This window comes from Schistocerca americana, chromosome 10 (genome assembly GCF_021461395.2).
Source record: "Schistocerca americana isolate TAMUIC-IGC-003095 chromosome 10, iqSchAmer2.1, whole genome shotgun sequence".
Taxonomy (NCBI): domain Eukaryota; kingdom Metazoa; phylum Arthropoda; class Insecta; order Orthoptera; family Acrididae; genus Schistocerca; species Schistocerca americana.
Genome location: NC_060128.1, coordinates 119,077,723 through 119,097,491, shown reverse-complemented (window position 1 = coordinate 119,097,491; position 19,769 = coordinate 119,077,723). Strand labels below are relative to the sequence as shown.

The 19,769-nt window shown below is 46.6% G+C and overlaps 1 protein-coding gene across 1 annotated transcript in view; it reads right to left on the bottom strand.

Annotated features, from left to right (window-relative positions):
• LOC124552286 (probable cytochrome P450 304a1) overlaps positions 1-18,443 on the bottom strand; it is an 83,223-nt gene extending 64,780 nt beyond the window's left edge. The window contains exons 1-2 of the mRNA XM_047126563.1: positions 18,353-18,443; positions 4,605-4,853 (exon numbers count right to left, since the gene is read on the bottom strand). Of these exons, the coding sequence (XP_046982519.1) occupies positions 4,605-4,853; positions 18,353-18,443 (340 nt within the window). The remainder of the gene's footprint in view (positions 1-4,604; positions 4,854-18,352) is intronic.
• Between the last annotated feature and the right edge of the window lie 1,326 nt (positions 18,444-19,769).

Below are 19,769 nucleotides of genomic sequence, written 5' to 3'. Positions count from 1 at the left end.
AACCGCGGTGTTGGCCGTCGAATGGCGCTAGCTGCGCAGCATTTGTGCACCGCCGCCGTCAGTGTCAGCCAGTTTGCCGTGGCATACGGAGCTCCATCGCAGTCTTTAACACTGGTAGCATGCCGCGACAGCGTGGACGTGAACCGTATGTGCAGTTGACGGACTTTGAGCGAGGGCGTATAGCGGGCATGCGGGAGGCCGGGTGGACGTACCGCCGAATTGCTCAACACGTGGGGCGTGAGGTCTCCACAGTACATCGATGTCGTCGCCAGTGGTCGGCGGAAGGTGCACGTGCCCGTCGACCTGGGACCGGACCGCAGCGACGCACGGATGCACGCCAAGACCGTAGGATCCTACGCAGTGCCGTAGGGGACCGCACCGCCACTTCCCAGCAAATTAGGGACACTGTTGCTCCTGGGGTATCGGCGAGGACCATTCGCAACCGTCTCCATGAAGCTGGGCTACGGTCCCGCACACCGTTAGGCCGTCTTCCGCTCACGCCCCAACATCGTGCAGCCCGCCTCCAGTGATGTCGCGACAGGCGTGAATGGAGGGACGAATGGAGACGTGTCGTCTTCAGCGATGAGAGTCGCTTCTGCCTTGGTGCCAATGATGGTCGTATGCGTGTTTGGCGCCGTGCAGGTGAGCGCCACAATCAGGACTGCATACGACCGAGGCACACAGGGCCAACACCCGGCATCATGGTGTGGGGAGCGATCTCCTACACTGGCCGTACACCACTGGTGATCGTCGAGGGGACACTGAATAGTGCACGGTACATCCAAACCGTCATCGAACCCATCGTTCTACCATTCCTAGACCGGCAAGGGAACTTGCTGTTCCAACAGGACAATGCACGTCCGCATGTATCCCGTGCCACCCAACGTGCTCTAGAAGGTGTAAGTCAACTACCCTGGCCAGCAAGATCTCCGGATCTGTCCCCCCTTGAGGTTGTTTGGGACTGGATGAAGTGTCGTCTCACGCGGTCTGCACGTCCAGCACGAACGCTGGTCCAACTGAGGCGCCAGGTGGAAATGGCGTGGCAAGCCGTTCCACAGGACTACATCCAGCATCTCTACGATCGTCTCCATGGGAGAATAGCAGCCTGCATTGCTGCGAAAGGTGGATATACACTGTACTAGTGCCGACATTGTGCATGCTCTGTTGCCTGTGTCTATGTGCCTGTGGTTCTGTCAGTGTGATCATGTGATGTATCTGACCCCAGGAATGTGTCAATAAAGTTTCCCCTTCCTGGGACAATGAATTCACGGTGTTCTTATTTCAATTTCCAGGAGTGTATGAGCAGCCAGGATCCCAACACACTTTTCTGGGGCACACCAGAAGTTACTTCTACATCTGACAATGACTCTCCATCCAAGATAACGTGCTGTGCCATCCACGCCAAAAAGTCCTCAATCCAGTGACAAATTTCGCTTGATACCCCATATGGCCATACTTTTCAGAATAGGCATAGGTGTGGTACTGAGTCAAATGCTTTTTGGAAATCAATAAATATTGCTACCCGCCTGGCTTGATTCAGTGAGTCACGTGAGAAAGTGTGAGTTGGGTTTCACATGATTCATGTTTTCGGAATCCTTGCTGATTGGCAAGAAGGTCATTCTGTTCAGGATACCTCATCAAGTCTGAGCTCAGAATACGTTTTAAGATTCTACAACAAATCCATGTCAAAGACATTGGACGATAGTTTTGGGGATCACTTCTACTACCCTTCTTGCAAACAGGTGTGACCTGTGCATTCTTCCTACTACTGGGCACAGATTTTTGTCCAAGTGATCTATAGTATGATAGAAGAGAGCAAACTCAGCCGCAAATTAAGTATACAATCTGATAAGGGTTAAATCGCGCCCTGGAGCTTTGTTCAGTTTTAACGATTTCGGCTGACACTGATGCTGACTTCACTCACCTTTCCAGTGGTACGAGGATTAAGTTGCAGCAGCACTCCTGGGAACATTTGATAACAGAGCTAAGCTTGTCAGCTTTTGCTTTGCTACCCTCAGTTTCAGTTTTTGTCTCATTCGCTCAATTTGGTACCATTAATAGCCTTTACGTACGACCGGAATTTCTTAGGGTTTTGTGAAAAACCATTTGACAGTATTCTGCTACAGTAGTGTGACTGGCCAGCATTGCTCCGATATGCTTCGCCAGCATGTCATACCCGCCCTACAAAAAAGAGACGCTTTGAACTTTTCCATGCAAGATGGGGCCCTACCGAACATCGCTCATGAAGTTCACCTGCTTCTCGGAAACACATTTGGAAACGATCGAATTATCACCCGATCGTTTCCAAATGCTTAGCCTACACGATCACCCGATCTCCGCCCTGTGATTTCTGGTTGTGGTCTACCTGAAGGACGGGGTTTACCAGGGGAACACTCACACATGTGCTGATCTGAAGCGCAGCATATCAAGAGAGGTAACCGGCACGCCTACGCACTTGCTTCGTCCTGCTGTGCAGAATGCAATCGTGGACCCCTTTTGTAGTGGTAATGGTAGTGGTATGTTGTACCGTAGCAGCACATTAAAAGTGTGTCAACTGCATTGATTCTACATCATTTCTCGTCCACATGTCCTTGACATTAGTGCTACCAAGTTTGCTACTCGTAGGGTAACTACACTACTGGCCATTAAAATTGCTACACCAAGAAGAAATGGAGATGATAAACGGGTATTCATTGGACAAATATATTATACTAGAAATGACATGTGATTACATTTTCACGCAATTTGGGTGCATAGATCCTGAGAAATCAGTACCCAGAACAACCAGAACTCTGTCCGTTATAACGGCCTTGATACGCCTGGGCATTGAGTCAAACAGAGCTTGGATGGCGTGTACAGGTATAGCTGCCCATGCAGCTTCAACACGATACCAAGTTCATCAAGAGTAGTGAATTTCGTATTGTGACGAGCCAGTTGCTCGGCCACCATTGATCAGAAGTTTTCAATTGGTGAGAGATCTGGAGAATGTGCTGGCCATGGCAGCAGTCGACCATCTTCTGTATCCAGAAAGGCCCGTACAGAACCTGCAACAAGGCGGTCGTGCATTATCCTGCTGAAATGTAGGGTTTCGCAGAGATCGAATGAAGGGTAGAGCCACAGGTCATAACACATCTGAAATGTAACGTCCACTGTTCAAAGTGCCGTCAGTACGAACAAGAGGTGACCGAGACGTGTAACCAATGGCACCCCATACCATGCGCCGGGTGATACGCCAGTATGGCGATGACGAATACACGCTTCCATTGTGCGTTCACTCCGATGTCGCCAAACACGGATGCGACCATCATGATGGATTCATCCGAAAAAATGACGTTTTGCCATTCGTGCACCCAGGCTCGTCGTTGAGTACACCATCGCAGGCGCTCCTGTCAAGGGTAACCCCAGCCACGGTCTCCGAGCTGATAGTCCATGCTGCTGCAAACGTCATCGAACTGTTCGTGCAAATGGTTGTTGTCTTGCGAACGTCCCCATCTGTTGACTCAGGGATGGAGACGTGGCTGCACGATCCCTTACAGCCATGCGGATAAAATGCCTGTCATCTCGACTGCTTGTGATACGAGGCCGTCGGGATCCAGCACGGCGTTCCGTATTACCCTCCTGAACCCACCGACTCCATATTGTGCTAAGAGTCATTGGATCTCGACCAACGCGAGCATCAATGTCGCGATACGATAAACCGCAATCCCGATAGGCTACAATCCGACCTTTATCAAAGTCGGAAACGTGATGGTACGCATTTCACCTCCTTACACGAGGCATCACAACAACGTTTCATCAGGCAACACCGGTCAACTGCTGTTTGTGTATGAGAAATCGGTTGGAAAATTTCCTCATGTCAGCGCGTTGTAGGTGTCGCCACCGGCGCCAACCTTGTGTGAATGCTCTGAAAAGCTAATCATTTGCATATCACAGCATCTTCTTCCTGTCAGTTAAATTTCGCGTCTGTAGCACGTCATCTTCGTGGTGTAGCATTTTTAATGGCCAGTAGTGTAGTTTCCGTGTTATGTGTTAAATAGTACTCCGTCTTCAGGCCACAAGTGGCCCATGGGGACCATCCGACCGCCATGTCATCCTCAGATGAAGATGCGGATAGGAGGGGCGTGTAGTGAGCAGACCACTCATCCGGTCGTTATGATGGTTTTCTGTGACCAGAGCCGCTACTGTTCCGTCGAGCAGCTCCTGAATTGGCACCACGAGGCTGAGTGCACCCCGAAAAATGGCGAGAGCACATGGCGGCCATGATGGTCACCCATCCAAGTGCCGACCACACCCGACGGCACTTAACCTTGGTGATCTGACGGGAACCGGTGTATCCACTGCAGCAAGGCAGTTGCACAGCTTATGTGTTAAATAGGGAAAGTTTAATTATAACCACCCCGTAGACAGTCGGTTTTGCCTCTATTTCCGAGTGGAACACGAAAGGGTAGTAGCGGCACAGGGTACATTGCGCCTCGCACGGTACGGTGGGTTACCGAGTATGCATGTAGAGGCAAACATGTCGAATGTTGACTGAAGGAGAGGCTGAAGGAACCGGTGCTCTCCAGTCGTGTAAACATGTGTGGCATGTTATGAGCGGTGCTGACCGAGGTTCCTGCCGAAGGTGCGCGTATCGGAGAGTACGGTGGTCTGGCGACCCTGAAACTCAGGCCTGGAGAGCAGCTGCCGGATGGAGGCCTCGTCTGTGACGTAGACGGCCGGCAGCGGCCCCAGGAAGAGGCCCAGCGTGGAGGTGCGGTAGTCGGCGCTCAGCCGGCGCAGAGCCTCGGGGATGCGGCGGCGGTCCCTGAGCAGCAGCCACCAGTAGCTGCCCCACACCGGCAGCCGGAAAGGCCCTGGGGGCAGGGCAGACGCGCGCCGTCACAGCGTTACGTCAAGGCCCGAGAGGCGAGGAAAGCGCTACGCAAAGTACAGACATGTTACCACGTCTAATACGTGTAAGAAACCCTCTGGCATTCATAACGACTTCCAGTCTTCTCGGTATGGATATACAGGTTGGTCCATTGATAGTGACCGGGCCAAATATCTCACGAAATAAGCGTCAAACGAAAAAACTACAAAGAACGAAACTCGTCTAGCTTGAAGGGGAAATTAATGTAGGTTAATTCTTACAAAGAAGAAAACAGCAACCAGCCACTATTAACACTACTATTTATTTAGGTAAATAGCGCCGTTACCGGTTTCGAACTGGCAAGTTCATCATCAGACGACTGTTCGCATGATTTTCAAAATACACTTTACATTATTGTCCGTTTCCGATTTTTATTATTCCACTGTGGCGAAGTATTTCTGGTGTGTTGTTGCCGTCGAAAATTCCGCGCGATTTTGTTGTGAAGTTGCAGGATTGTATTTTTCGCATATTCCTAAATATATCCAGCACTTACGTAACTTGTATATCACCATATTCTGCAAAGCACAGCACACACACACACACACACACACACACACACACACACACACACACACACACATACACCAAAAAGAATTTGCCACATGTGAAGTTATGACAGAGATTGCAGATTTACAAAATATGCGAAAAAATACAATCCTGCAACTTCACAACAAAAGCGCGCGGAATTTTCGACGGCAACAACACACCAAAAATACTTCGCCACAGTGGAATAATAAAAATCTGAAATCGGACGATAATCTAAAGTGTATTTTGAAAATCATGTGAACAGCCGTCTGATGATGAACTTGACAGTTCGAAACCGGTAATGGCGCTATTTACCTAAATAAATAGCAGTGTTAATAGTGGCTGGTTGCTGTTTTCTTCTTTGTAAGAATTAACCTACATTAATTGTACACAGCCACGGTCTCACCATGTCAGTTTTAGACAAAATAGCATTGAAGGGGGAAACCAGATGGCGCTATGGTTGGCCCACTACATGGCGCTGCCATAGTTCAAACTGATATCAACTGCTTTTTTGAAAAATAGGAACCCCCATTTTTTATTACATATTCGTACAGTACGAAAAGAAATACGAATGTTTTAGTTGGACCACTTTTTTCGCTTTGTGATAGATGGCGCTGTAATAGTCACAAACGTATAAGTACGTGGTATCCCGTAACATTCCGCCAGTGCGGCCGGTATTTGCTTCGTGATACATCACCCGTGTTAAAATGCACCTTTTACCAATTGCGGAAAAGGTCGATATCGTGTTGATGTATGGCTATTGTGATCAAAATGCCCAACGGGCGTGTGCTATGTATGCTGCTCGGTATCCTGGACGACATCATCCGAGTGTCCGGACCGTTCGCCGGATACTTTCGTTGTTTAAGGAAACAGGAAGTGTTCAGCCATATGTCAAACGTCAGCCACGACCTGCAACAAATGATGATGCCCAAGTACGTGTTTTAGCTGCTGTCGCGGCTAATCCGCACAGCAGTAGCAGACAAATTGCGCGAGAATCGGGAATCTCAACAACGTCGGTGTTGAGAACGCTACATCAACATCGATTGCACCCGTACCATATTTCTATGCACCGGGAATTGCATGGCGACGACTTTGAACGTTGTGTACAGTTCTGCCACTAGGCACAAGAGAAATTACGGGACGATGACAGATTTTTTGCACGCATTCTATTTAGCGACGAAGCATCATTCACCAACAGCCAGGGCCGGCCGAGATGGCCGAGCGGTTCTAGGCGCTACAGACTGATACCGCGCGACCACTACGGTTGCAGGTTCGAATCCTGCCTCGGGCATGGATGTGCGTGATGTCCTTGGGTTAGTTAGGTTTAAGTAGTTCTAAGTCCCAGGGGACTGATGACCTTAGAAGTTAGGTCCCATAGTGCCCAGAGCCATTTTATTTCACCAACAGCGGTATCGTAAACCGGCATAATATACACTATTGGGCAACGGAAATTCACGATGGCTGCGACAAGTGGAACATCAGCGACCTTGTATGGTGCGGCATTATGGGAGGAAGGATAATTGGCCCCCATTTTATCGATGACAATCTAAATGGTGCAATGTATGCTGATTTCCTACGTAATCTACTACCGATGTTACTACAAGATGTTTCACGGCATGACAGAATGGCGATGTACTTCCAACATGATGCATGTCCGGCACATAGCTCGCGTGCGGTTGAAGCGGTATTGAATAGCATATTTCATGACAGGTGGCTTGATCGTCGAAGCACCATACCGTGGCCCGCACGTTCACCGGATCTGAAGTCCCCGGATTTCTGTCTGTGGGGAAAGTTGAAGGATATTTGCTATCGTGATCCACCGACAACCCCTGACAACATGCGTCAGTGCATTGTCAATGCATGTGCGAAGATTGCGGAGGGCGACTACTCGCTGTTGAGAGGAATGTCGTTACACATATTGCCAAATGCATTGAGGTTGACGGACATAATTTTGAGCATACATTGCATGAAATGTGGTATTTACCGGTAATCACACTTTAACAACATGCGTTCTCAGAAATGATAAGTTCACAAAGATACATGTATGACATTCGAACAACTGAAACAAAATATGCAAACGTACCTACGTTCTGTATTTTAATTTAAAAAACCTACCTGTTACCAACTGTTCGTCTAAAATTGTGAGCCATATGTTTGTGACTATTACAGCGACATCTATCACAAAGCGACAACAGTGGTCCAACTAAAACATTCATATTTCTTTACGTACTACACGGATATGTATTAAAAAATGGAGGTTTCTATTTTTTTAAAAAAGCAGTTGATATCCGTTTGACCAATGGCAGTTCCATCTAGCGGGCCAACCATAGCGCCATCTGGTTTCCCCCTTCACGGTAGACGAGTTTCGTTCTTTGTAGATGCTTATTTCGTGAGATATTTGGCCCGGTCACTATCAATGGACCACCCTGTATACAGCCCCTAATAGTTTTTGGATGGAATTTAAATGGGTCTGAGCACTATGGGACTTAATATCTGAGGTCATTAGTCCCCTAGAACTTAGAACTACTTAAATCTAACTACCTAAGGACATCACACACATCCATGCCCGAGGCAGAACCTGCGACCGTAGCAGGCACGCAGTTCCGGACTGAAGTGCCTAGAACCGCAGGGCCACCGCGGCCGGCATTTTTGGATGGAATCATACACCATTCTTCCTCCAAAACAGCTGCAGATTCAGGAAGCGATGATGGTGGTAGGTAGCAATCACGCACCCGTCTTTCTGAAGTAGATCGCAAACACTCGATAATGTTGTGACCTGGTGATCCCGGCGTCCAGGGGAGGTGTGACAGTTCTCCCTCGTGGGGCCCTGTCGTCTTGGATCACAGCATCACCACTGGAAAGCAAGCACTGTACCACGGGATCGATCAGTTAAAATGGTCACGTAATCCATGACCGTAACGGGACCTTACGAAGTAACTGTGGGGCCCGTGGGATACCGCGATATGGCTGCCGAAATCACCACCGAACCCCCCACAATCTTTCCAACATGGAATATAAACTCGACCAGACGTTGGAAACCGTGTCAAAAGGCACTAGTCCGGACAAATGACTTTCTTACACTGCCCCGTAGCCCAGGTTTTATGGTTTCGACACCACGTTTTTTTTTTTTTTACCGTCGACCATTTCCCTCACCGGTGACCCGTTAAGGAATTAACGCTCGCAGTGCGATTCTCAGTTTCTGGAGCTCCCTTCGTGTTGTCTCGGAACTGACAGGGTTAGCGAGTGCGACATTTAGTTCTCCAGTGACTTTTGCAGCTGTCGTCCTCTTATTTTTCGTCACAATCCCCTTCACTGATCTTCCGAGACGATCATTCAACACACACCTTTGTCCGCGTCATGACTTAGCGGGTGATGTTTCTCCCCCTTCACCTGTATGTGGTACACATCTTCGATATGATGCCTCTCGAAACACCGAACGCTTCGGCTACCATGATTGTGGTAACGCCCACCACCCGAGCACCAACAATTCTCTCACGTTCGTATTCTTTTAATCCCAACATTAATGAACTCACAGTTACACAGAACACAGTCCTGATCACGACTCATATATTGAGGACACTGCACACATGCCGTTACTGGTCAAATACACTACTGACCATTAAAGCTGCTACACCACGAAAATGACGTGCTACAGACGCGAAATTTAACCGACAGGAAGAAGATGCTGTGATATGCAAATGATTAGCTTTTCAGAGCATTCACACAAGGTTGGCTCCGGTGGCGACACCTACAATATGCTGACATGAGGAAAGTTTCCAACCGCTTTCTCATACATAAACTGCAGTTGACCGGCGTTGCCTGGTGAAACGGTGTTGTGATGCCTCGTGTAAGGAGGAGAAGTGGGTACCATCACGCTTCCGACTTTGATAAAGGTCGGATTGAAGCCTATCGGGATTGCGGTTTATCGTATCGCGACATTGATGCTCGCGTTGGTCGAGATCCAATGACTGTTAGCAGAATATGGAATCGTTGGGTTCAGGATGGCAATACGGAACGCCGTGCTGGATCCCGACGGCCTCTTATCATTAGCAGTCGAGACGACAGGCATCCGCATGGCTGTAACGGATCGTGCAGCCACGTCTCGATCCCTGAGTCAACAGATGGGAACGTTCGCAAGACAACAACCATCTGCACGAACAGTTCGACGACGTTTGCAGCAGCATAGACTATCAGCTCGGAGACCGTGACTGCGGTTACCTTTGACGCTGCATCATAGACAGGAGCGCCTGCGACGGTGTACTCAACGATGAACCTGGGTGCACGAATGGCAAAACGTCATTTTTTCGGGTGAATCCAGGTTCTGTTTACAGCATCGTGATGGTCGCATCCGTGTTTGGCAACATCGCGGTGAACGCACATTGGAGGCGTGTATTCGTCATCGCCATACTGGCGTATCATCCGGCATGATGGTATGGGGTGCCATTGGTTACACGTCTCGGTCACCTCTTGTTCACATTGACGACACTTTGAACAGTATACGTTACGTTTCAAGTGTGTTACGACACGTAACTCTACCCTTCATTCGATCCCTGCGAAACCCTACATTTCAGCAGGATAATGCACGAATGTATGTTTCAGGTCCTGTACGGGCCTTTCTGCATACAGAAAATGTTCGACTGCTGCCCCGGCCAGCACATTCTCCAGATCTCTCACCAATTGAAAACGTCTGGTCAATGGTGGCTGAGCAACTGGCTCGTCACAATACGCCAATCACTACTCTTGATGAACTGTGGTATCGTGTTGAAGCTGCATGGACAGCTGTACCTGTACACGACATCCAAGCTCTGTTTAACTCAATGCCCTGGCGTATCAAGGCCGCTATTACGGCCAGAGGTGGTTGTTCTGGGTCAGTTCTAGTATAACATATTTGTCCAATGAATACCCGTTTATCATCTGCATTTCTTCTTGGTGTAGCAATTTTAATGGCCAGTAGTGTACATCAGTGCAACCAGCAGGCTTGGCAACCGTCTGCATTTACTCGTAGTGGGTGGTTATAATTGAAGTGCAAATACAGAGGTCAGCTGTTGGCTGTAATTATCGTATGGCAAAAAAAAAATGGCTCTGAGCACTATGTTACTTAACTTCTAAGGTCATCAGTCCCCTAGAACTTAGAACTACTTAAACTTAACTAACCTAAGGACATCACACACGTCCATAACCGAGGCAGGATTCGAACCTGCGATCGTAGCGGTCGCGCGGTTCCAAACTGTAGCGCCTACAACCGGTCGGCCACCCCGGCCGGCTATCGTATGGCAGCGCAACTTGGTTGTCAGGGAAAAACATCGTTTCAATTTTAGCCACAAGGTGAAAATCTGGCGCTTTACATCATCTCATCGACGACTCCTGTGCTTATGTTAAACAAATTGTGTAAGTGACTGTTAACAATAAAATCGACGTTATGACTTTTTCACTTTATTGACCTCTTCTGCCGACGTCCCGTTCCTAGGACATTACGTATGGAAACATTTCTATTCGTCTTTCTTGCATTCACAACGCCAGATATGCACCTGCTGGCCGAAAGCGGAAGTAATTTTTTTCATCGTAAATCGATTCTGCATTAACGCATTAGGACATCCAGCCAGTTTCGCAGCCATACGACAATTACAGCCCGCTCTGTATCTCCGCGACTACCTGAACTTAAATTAAACACCGTCCCTCCGTTCTCCTCCCCCCCCCCCCCCCCCCCTCCCCGATGTGTTCAAGCACGCATTTGTCGCGGTATTTGCAACCCCTGTAGCTAGTTCCGTTCAGATGTTACACTTTCAAATGCTGCAGCAGTCAGAAGCAGAATATATGTCACATAATGACATGATTATTAGAAAGATGCCCCAGAATAGCTGCTTATAGTAACTAATCTTAATTCATGACAGACTTTTTCGGCATTTATCGCCATTGTCAAGTACCTGCGAACACAGTTTTCGTAAGACAGTGTATAAATATGAATGTCATTTATACTAAAGTAATAGTTTTTACATTGGCCAATCAGGAAGAAATTTTAACGTCATATGTAAAAGAAAAGATAACATTTGAAAAATCAAATCCACACTGCTAATACCATAAAAAAAACAAAAAAATTGCAAATCTTGCACAGAATACCAAAAGGTCTTGAAGTGAACATTCTTGAAGAATTAAAAATATATGTACACACAAAAAAATGGTCACAAGAAATATTACATCTACATCTATGTGATTACTCTCCTATTCACAGTAAAGTCCCTGGCAGAAGGTTCAATGAACCACCTTCAAGCTGAACGTTTTCGCAATCGGAGTAGAAAACTGGTGATTGAAATTTCATGAGAAGATCCCGTCGCAACGAATAACGCCTTTGTTTTAATAATTGCCACTCCAATTCACGTATCATGCCTGTGGCACTATCTCCCCTATTTCGTGTTAATACAAAACGAGCTGCCCTTCTTTGAACTTTTTCGATGTTATCTGCCAGTCCCACCTGATGCGGATCCCACATCCCACATCAATACTCCAGAATAGGGCGGACACGCATGGTGCAAGCAGTCTCTTTAGTAGATCTGTTGCACCTTTTAAGTGTTCTGCCAATGAATTGCAGTCTTTGGTTTACTCTACCCACAACATTATCTATGTGGTCGTTCCAATTCAGGTTATTTGTAATTGTAATCCCTAAGTATTTAGCGGATTTCTTTTTGTACTCATCTGAATAACTTCACATATTTCTTTTTTCAGGGTCAATTGTCACTATTCGCGCCATACGGATATCTTATCTAAATCATATAGCAATTCGTTTCGGTCATCTGATGACTTTACAAGATGGTAAATGACAGCATTATCTACAAACAGATTGTCTCCTATGACGTTAATATAAATGAGGAATAATAGGCCTATAACTCTTCCTTGGGGAACGACGTATATTTCTTCTGTTTTGCTCGATGAATTTCCGTCAATTACTACGAACTGTGACCTTTCTGACAGGAAATCACGAATCCAATCACACAACTGAGGCGACATTCCATAGGCACGCAGTTTGATTATAAGACGGTTGTGAGGAACGGTGTCGAAAGCCTTTTGGAAATCTAAAAATATGGAATCAATATGACATCCCCTGTCGATAGCACTCATTACTTCATGAGTATAAGGAGCTAGCTGTGTTTCACAAGAACGATATTTTCTGAAGCTGTGCTATGTGTCAATAAATAGTCTTCTTTGAGGTAATTCATAATGTTGGAACACAGTATATGTAATTCTGGTGCATCTTTCGGGTCAACTCTTGTGTCAGATACCACCCGTCGGCTTTGACTACTGACGTAATGTGTGATGTGTGATGTTATTTTGTTTGTGCCGCAGATTGCTGTCGATGAACGTTAAATGATTTCTCTGGATTTCCACGTTTCGCGCGTATATTAAAAATTCGATGTAGATTGCTTTGTTTTCATCTCGTAATTTGTTTTCGGCATCTTTTGTTGATGAAAGTAGTCGTGATTTATAAGTAGTCGTGATTTATAAGGTCTTCATTTCTGACGCTGTTCGTTATGGATGAGTCAGTTGCTTTTACTGCGAAAATTCTGCTTCAGAAAATGAGTGACCGTAAATCGACTATAAAATTTTTGCAATCATTGGGCGCCATTGCTGAATTTTTCAAGTTCAGGTCTGTGGAAACTACATTTTTTTGACTAAGGTTGCATCATCACGAACTTCCGACGAATTCATGTGGAGGTACAGAAAAAATAACATATGGAGATCCATACGCAGGGGGACGTGGTTCGAAAGATCGAGGCTGATTGGTTGGTTATTTGAGGAAGGAGACCAGACAACGTGATCATCGGTCTCATCGAATTAGGAAAGGATGGGGATGGAAGTCGGCCGTGCACTTTCAGAGGAACCATCCCGGGATTTGCCTGGAGTGATTTAGGGAAATCACGGAAAACCTAAATCAGGATGTCCGGACGCGGGATTGAACCGTCATCCTCCCGAATGCGAGTCCAGTGTCTAACCACTGCGCCACCTCGCTCGGTGGATCGAGGCTGAATTTAGAAGTAATTGTCATGCTAACCTACTATTTTTGCTATGAATATTCTTGAAAATCTGCCATGCACGAAGCGGGGGTTTCGTGAGGCAATGTAGTCGGCTGGTTCTCGTTTTTTACAGAAGTCTGCGGGGAATTTATGAAGTATAGGGGTCACTGGGGGGGGGGGGGGGGGGGGGCAGGGGTTATAGTTGAAGTAGATGAGTCACATTTTGGAAAGAGAAAGTACGAAAGGGAGCACGAGGTGGTTGGGCTTTGGGTTTTTGGAGTAGTAGTTTCTGGAGGAGATTGTGCTGATGTTGTATTTAGGGTTGTACCAAATCGGACAAAGGAAGTCTTGACATCTTTAATAGAAGGATATGTGGAAGAAGGTTCTGTAGCCATGTCGCATGGGTTTGCTTCGTACATGGGATTGGGTGAAAGGCGTTATCATCATTCGGTCGTGAATCACAATATTCAGTTTAAAGATTATAAGATGGGGGCGTGTACTAATACTATCGAGGGGTATGGGGGGGTGGGGGGGCTGTAAAATCTGTTGTCCAGCGGGGAAAGAGTATTCCTAAAGGTTATTGTTTATTTCTTGCATTTATGAAAGTAGTTAGCAAAATGTACAAGACTAGTTTTGTTAGTTAGGTGGTGGTGGGTCTGATACTTTTCTTCTTGTTTTACGTTGCGTTTCTTTATGTTACTGTATTGTGGCAGTGCTACTTTTTTGGTTTCTCTGGAGGGAGGTTTTTCTGTCGTTTTAATATTTTTTGGTTACAATGGTGGACTGAGGGGTATTGCTGTGTCTTTGCCGGAGGGTTTATGTTATTGACTCGTAGTTTCATTTTATTTACTATTTTAAAATTTTACGTCTGACTGAGGGCGGGTGGTAGGGAAAAACTAATTTGGGTGGTGCCTCATTCGTGCCTGGCAGTTTGTGTTTCTTATTATTTTTTTCGTTAGTTATTCTGGATTATGCTTCTTTCGTTACAGTTTAACCTTCTAACGTTATTATTTCTTGTTATGTCCTTATTTCGTTCTTGTCGGCTTCGATCTTTGACTCCATTGGAAGTTCGTATGCGGTAAGTTTCTTTTTATGTAGCCACTTTTATGTTTTCCTTTTCGATGTTTCTCCTGCACTTCTCTTATTTTTACTCTCAGTCCTGGTGTATCGATTTTACTGAGTGTTATTTGGAGCTACTGTAGCTGGCGTGACTTTCGTGTATTATAGTTATTGGTTTTGTCATTTTTGTGTTTTATTTTTTTACTTGTGCAGTAATGTGTGTAAAAATTTTCGTTTTTTTAAAAGTGTAGTTGTATTCTATAGTTCACTAACAAGATCATTTTTAAGCACGTTTCTGATGTGGTATAAGATTTTTGCTTAACAAATAGTAATATTGGAATCGGTAACAAGAAATGACCTACATAGGTTGCTTCTAGTTACCGATTCCAACTATTCGACGGTTCATTATTTAGATCGTTTTTGCAGTACGTGTGAAAAATATAATATAATATATGCACTTGTAATTGCTTTCTTATTATTTATTTCAGTCATCTTCAACACGTTTAGATGAAATTCGCGCGCAAATAACAGTCGCGTTATATGTATTACACTCCTGGAAATGGAAAAAAGAACACATTGACACCGGTGTGTCAGACCCACCATACTTGCTCCGGACACTGCGAGAGGGCTGTACAAGCAATGATCACACGCACGGCACAGCGGACACACCAGGAACCGCGGTGTTGGCCGTCGAATGGCGCTAGCTGCGCAGCATTTGTGCACCGCCGCCGTCAGTGTCAGCCAGTTTGCCGTGGCATACGGAGCTCCATCGCAGTCTTTAACACTGGTAGCATGCCGCGACAGCGTGGACGTGAACCGTACGTGCAGTTGACGGACTTTGAGCGAGGGCGTATAGTGGGCATGCGGGAGGCCGGGTGGACGTACCGCCGAATTGCTCAACACGTGGGGCGTGAGGTCTCCACAGTACATCGATGTTGTCGCCAGTGGTCGGCGGAAGGTGCACGTGCCCGTCGACCTGGGACCGGACCGCAGCGACGCACGGATGCACGCCAAGACCGTAGGATCCTACGCAGTGCCGTAGGGGACCGCACCGCCACTTCCCAGCAAATTAGGGACACTGTTGCTCCTGGGGTATCGGCGAGGACCATTCGCAACCGTCTCCATGAAGCTGGGCTACGGTCCCGCACACCGTTAGGCCGTCTTCCGCTCACGCCCCAACATCGTGCAGCCCGCCTCCAGTGGTGTCGCGACAGGCGTGAATGGAGGGACGAATGGAGACGTGTCGTCTTCAGCGATGAGAGTCGCTTCTGCCTTGGTGCCAATGATGGTCGTATGCGTGTTTGGCGCCGTGCAGGTGAGCGCCACAATCAGGACTGCGTACGACCGAGGCACACAGGGCCAACACCCGGCATCATGGTGTGGGGAGCGATCTCCTACACTGGCCGTACACCACTGGTGATCGTCGAGGGGACACTGAATAGTGCACGGTACATCCAAACCGTCATCGAACCCATCGTTCTACCATTCCTAGACCGGCAAGGGAACTTGCTGTTCCAACAGGACAATGCACATCCGCATGTATCCCGTGCCACCCAACGTGCTCTAGAAGGTGTAAGTCAACTACCCTGGCCAGCAAGATCTCCGGATCTGTCCCCCATTGAGCATGTTTGGGACTGGATGAAGCGTCGTCTCACGCGGTCTGCACGTCCAGCACGAACGCTGGTCCAACTGAAGCGCCAGGTGGAAATGGCATGGCAAGCCGTTCCACATGACTACATCCAGCATCTCTACGATCGTCTCCATGGGAGAATAGCAGCCTGCATTGCTGCGAAAGGTGGATATACACTGTACTAGTGCCGACATTGTGCATGCTCTGTTGCCTGTGTCTATGTGCCTGTGGTTCTGTCAGTGTGATCATGTGATGTATCTGACCCCAGTAATGTGTCAATAAAGTTTCCCCTTCCTGGGACAATGAATTCACGGTGTTCTTATTTCAATTTCCAGGAGTGTATTTTATGGCACGCTACATTCGTTTGTTTAAGGGTATGACCCGTTCCCATGGAGGTAGAATAAGGGGAGATGCCGCTAGAGACTTAGCTGTACGTTGTTTTGAAGCCAGTGGGCGGGGCCTGCCACCATCTTGGATCCCCCAAAACAATAGCAGACGAGTGTTTACAATTCCTTCTTGTTCGTTATTTCTGTCGTGTGCACGCAATATTTATGTTATGTAGTAAATGTTACACTGTTTTAGTGAACAACACAGCATACGGAACGCAACTTCAACCGTTTTCCTGGTCTTAAATGCGTATTCGATACAGTAATACGACACCAAAATATGAAGCTTCTGGCCTCAGTACTGTAATTCCTTTTTGTTTATACACTTCGAATAACCGAGAAGAGAAGTATGTGCTATGAAAAGCGTGCTTTCGTAATCCATTTCTATTCACTTTCATTGTGTCTGTGTCGATAATTGATAAAGCCAGAACTCCAAAAGCAGTGATTGATAGTTTAGAGCCACCGATTTGTATTCGTTGCATTTTCAAGTCAAATGCAAATTTTAAACGTTCAAGTTTGCAAGAAACTTGCCTTATTTCCTTTGGTGTCCCATAGATGTACGCAGGGATGATGTAAACAAGCCAGCTGTCATGTCAACAAAGTGAAAGGTTAAATTACGAAGGAAAAGAACGGAATTTAAGATTTTCAGGCCCATTTTAGTTTACACATCTGCTTTGTTTTTAAATTGTACCTACCAAGTGACATTCAGTGTGGCAAATAACAGCAATTTACAGGGTAACACGGCAGCACAGTGATTAATGTAATGGTCTAATTAGCCTGGACTTAGATAGGGAACTTTGATTTAACAAATATGTAACACCTTAAGTACTCATAATATAACCACTGTAACATGTGTTCCACAGAGTTTACTGAAGATTTAATTAACTACATGAAGTTACACTACTTTTATATTAAATTATCGCATTTTAAAACATTAGTCCCCATTTCCAGGATATTTCTTGCCAGGACTTTTCAGTTACTTGGGAATAACCAAACAATGAAAACCAAGTGTAATGCTCACCTCCAGAGAGTTCTTGGCATTGGACTCATAGGAAATCTAAAGCCAAATCACAGAAATAAAACCATAATGTAGAACTTTACAGTGCATCAGAATTTCAAGTATATATAAGAAAATAGTGCTTAAATAAGTCCACTTACGAATGAAATGGGATTTGTTTAAACTTTAGACTACAATCAGAACGATTCGTACAACAGTAAGCGACGCAAGCCGGCATTTTTCATCAAAACACTTCACGGCTACACGGAATCAAACTACCAGAAGCGAATGTTTTGGGGTAGCTAACATGGCGGATCTTGACTTCGGTCGGCTTCAAGTTTGTGATGTCATGACAACTCCTCTTATTTTTACCTCCATGTCCGTTCCACTCATAGATTGTCCATTGCAGCATCTTTGCCTTACGTATGACGTCATTGGTCAAAGTCGTCGGGTGGTATCGGACACTAGAATTTATCCCATCTTTCTAATAATTATTTTCGTAGTTGATACCTGGATCAGAATTGAATCTAGAGTAAATACTAGTAGCTGATTAACTCGCGAATCATTGACGTCCGCCATCGTCCTTTGAGTGTCTAAAAAATGGCTCTGAGCACTATGGGACTCAACTGCTGTGGTCATAAGTCCCCTAGAACTTAGAACTACTTAAACCTAACTAACCTAAGGACATCACACACATCCATGTCCGAGGCAGGATTCGAACCTGCGACCGTATTGGTCGTGCGGTTCCGGACTGTAGCGCCTTTAACCGCTCGGCCACTTCGGCCGGCTTTGAGCGTCTAAAGGAAAGAGTAGCGAGGTTAAAAGCCCCACTTGACTCACCGGGCGGGAAGTTTTCAGGCCAGGCAAGGAGCTCCCTGTAGACCATAACCAGCACCACGACCAGCGCTGCCACCAGGAACAACGTCAGCATGGCTCCTGGCGCGGACCGAAACTGCGTCCGTACACACACCTGTTTTCGGCTTTCCCCTTAGACGCAGCCGCTAATGCCTGTTTAATGGGCGGGGAACGGCGCAAAACAGGTGCTCGTGGCAGCTCGTAAAGATAGTCCGTCATACGGACTGGGTGCACCTCATACGCTAGATTCAGAACATCCGCATCGTGAGGTGGTTTAAGGGAAGTCATAGGCTTACCTCGGCGAACTGACATGCTTCACAGTTGCTAAGGAACAGACACACTGTTGGACAGGAAACACAGCATGAAACACAGCACACACGTTAAAGAGATGAAGCGGTGGATTTATAGCGAAAAATGGTGCAGACTGCACCGCAGGGGAAAGCAGGACAACAGACATAAATAGTGTTAATGATTTGCACAGGTCAAACTCCCAACATAATGGGCGATATCGAACTCTCGGTGAGGAATAGGCCCCCGTCGGGCACTAATACACATTATTCACACTGGCTACCAGACTCTTTATCTACATGGTTACTCTGCAATTCACACTTAAGTGTCTGGCAGATGGTTCATCGAACCATTTTCATACTAATTCTCTACCATTCCACTCTCGAATAGCGCGTGGTAAAAAGAAACACACAAATCTTTCCGTCCGAACTCAGATTTATCTTATTTTATTATGATGATCATTCCTCCCTAAGTAGGTGGGTGTCAACAGAATATTTTCACATTTGGAAGAGAAAGTTGGTGATTGAAATTTCGTAAATACACTCCTGGAAATTGAAATAAGAACACCGTGAATTCATTGTCCCAGGAAGGGGAAACTTTATTGACACATTCCTGGGGTCAGATACATCACATGATCACACTGACAGAACCACAGGCACATAGACACAGGCAACAGAGCATGCACAATGTCGGCACTAGTACAGTGTATATCCACCTTTCGCAGCAATGCAGGCTGTTACTCTCCCATGGAGACGATCGTAGAGATGCTGGATGTAGTCCTGTGGAACGGCTTGCCATGCCATTTCCACCTGGCGCCTCAGTTGGACCAGCGTTCGTGCTGGACGTGCAGACCGCGTGAGACGACGCTTCATCCAGTCCCAAACATGCTCAATGGGGGACAGATCCGGAGATCTTGCTGGCCAGGGTAGTTGACTTACACCTTCTAGAGCACGTTGGGTGGCACGGGATACATGCGGACGTGCATTGTCCTGTTGGAACAGCAAGTTCCCTTGCCGGTCTAGGAATGGTAGAACGATGGGTTCGATGACGGTTTGGATGTATCGTGCACTATTCAGTGTCCCCTCGACGATCACCAGTGGTGTACGGCCAGTGT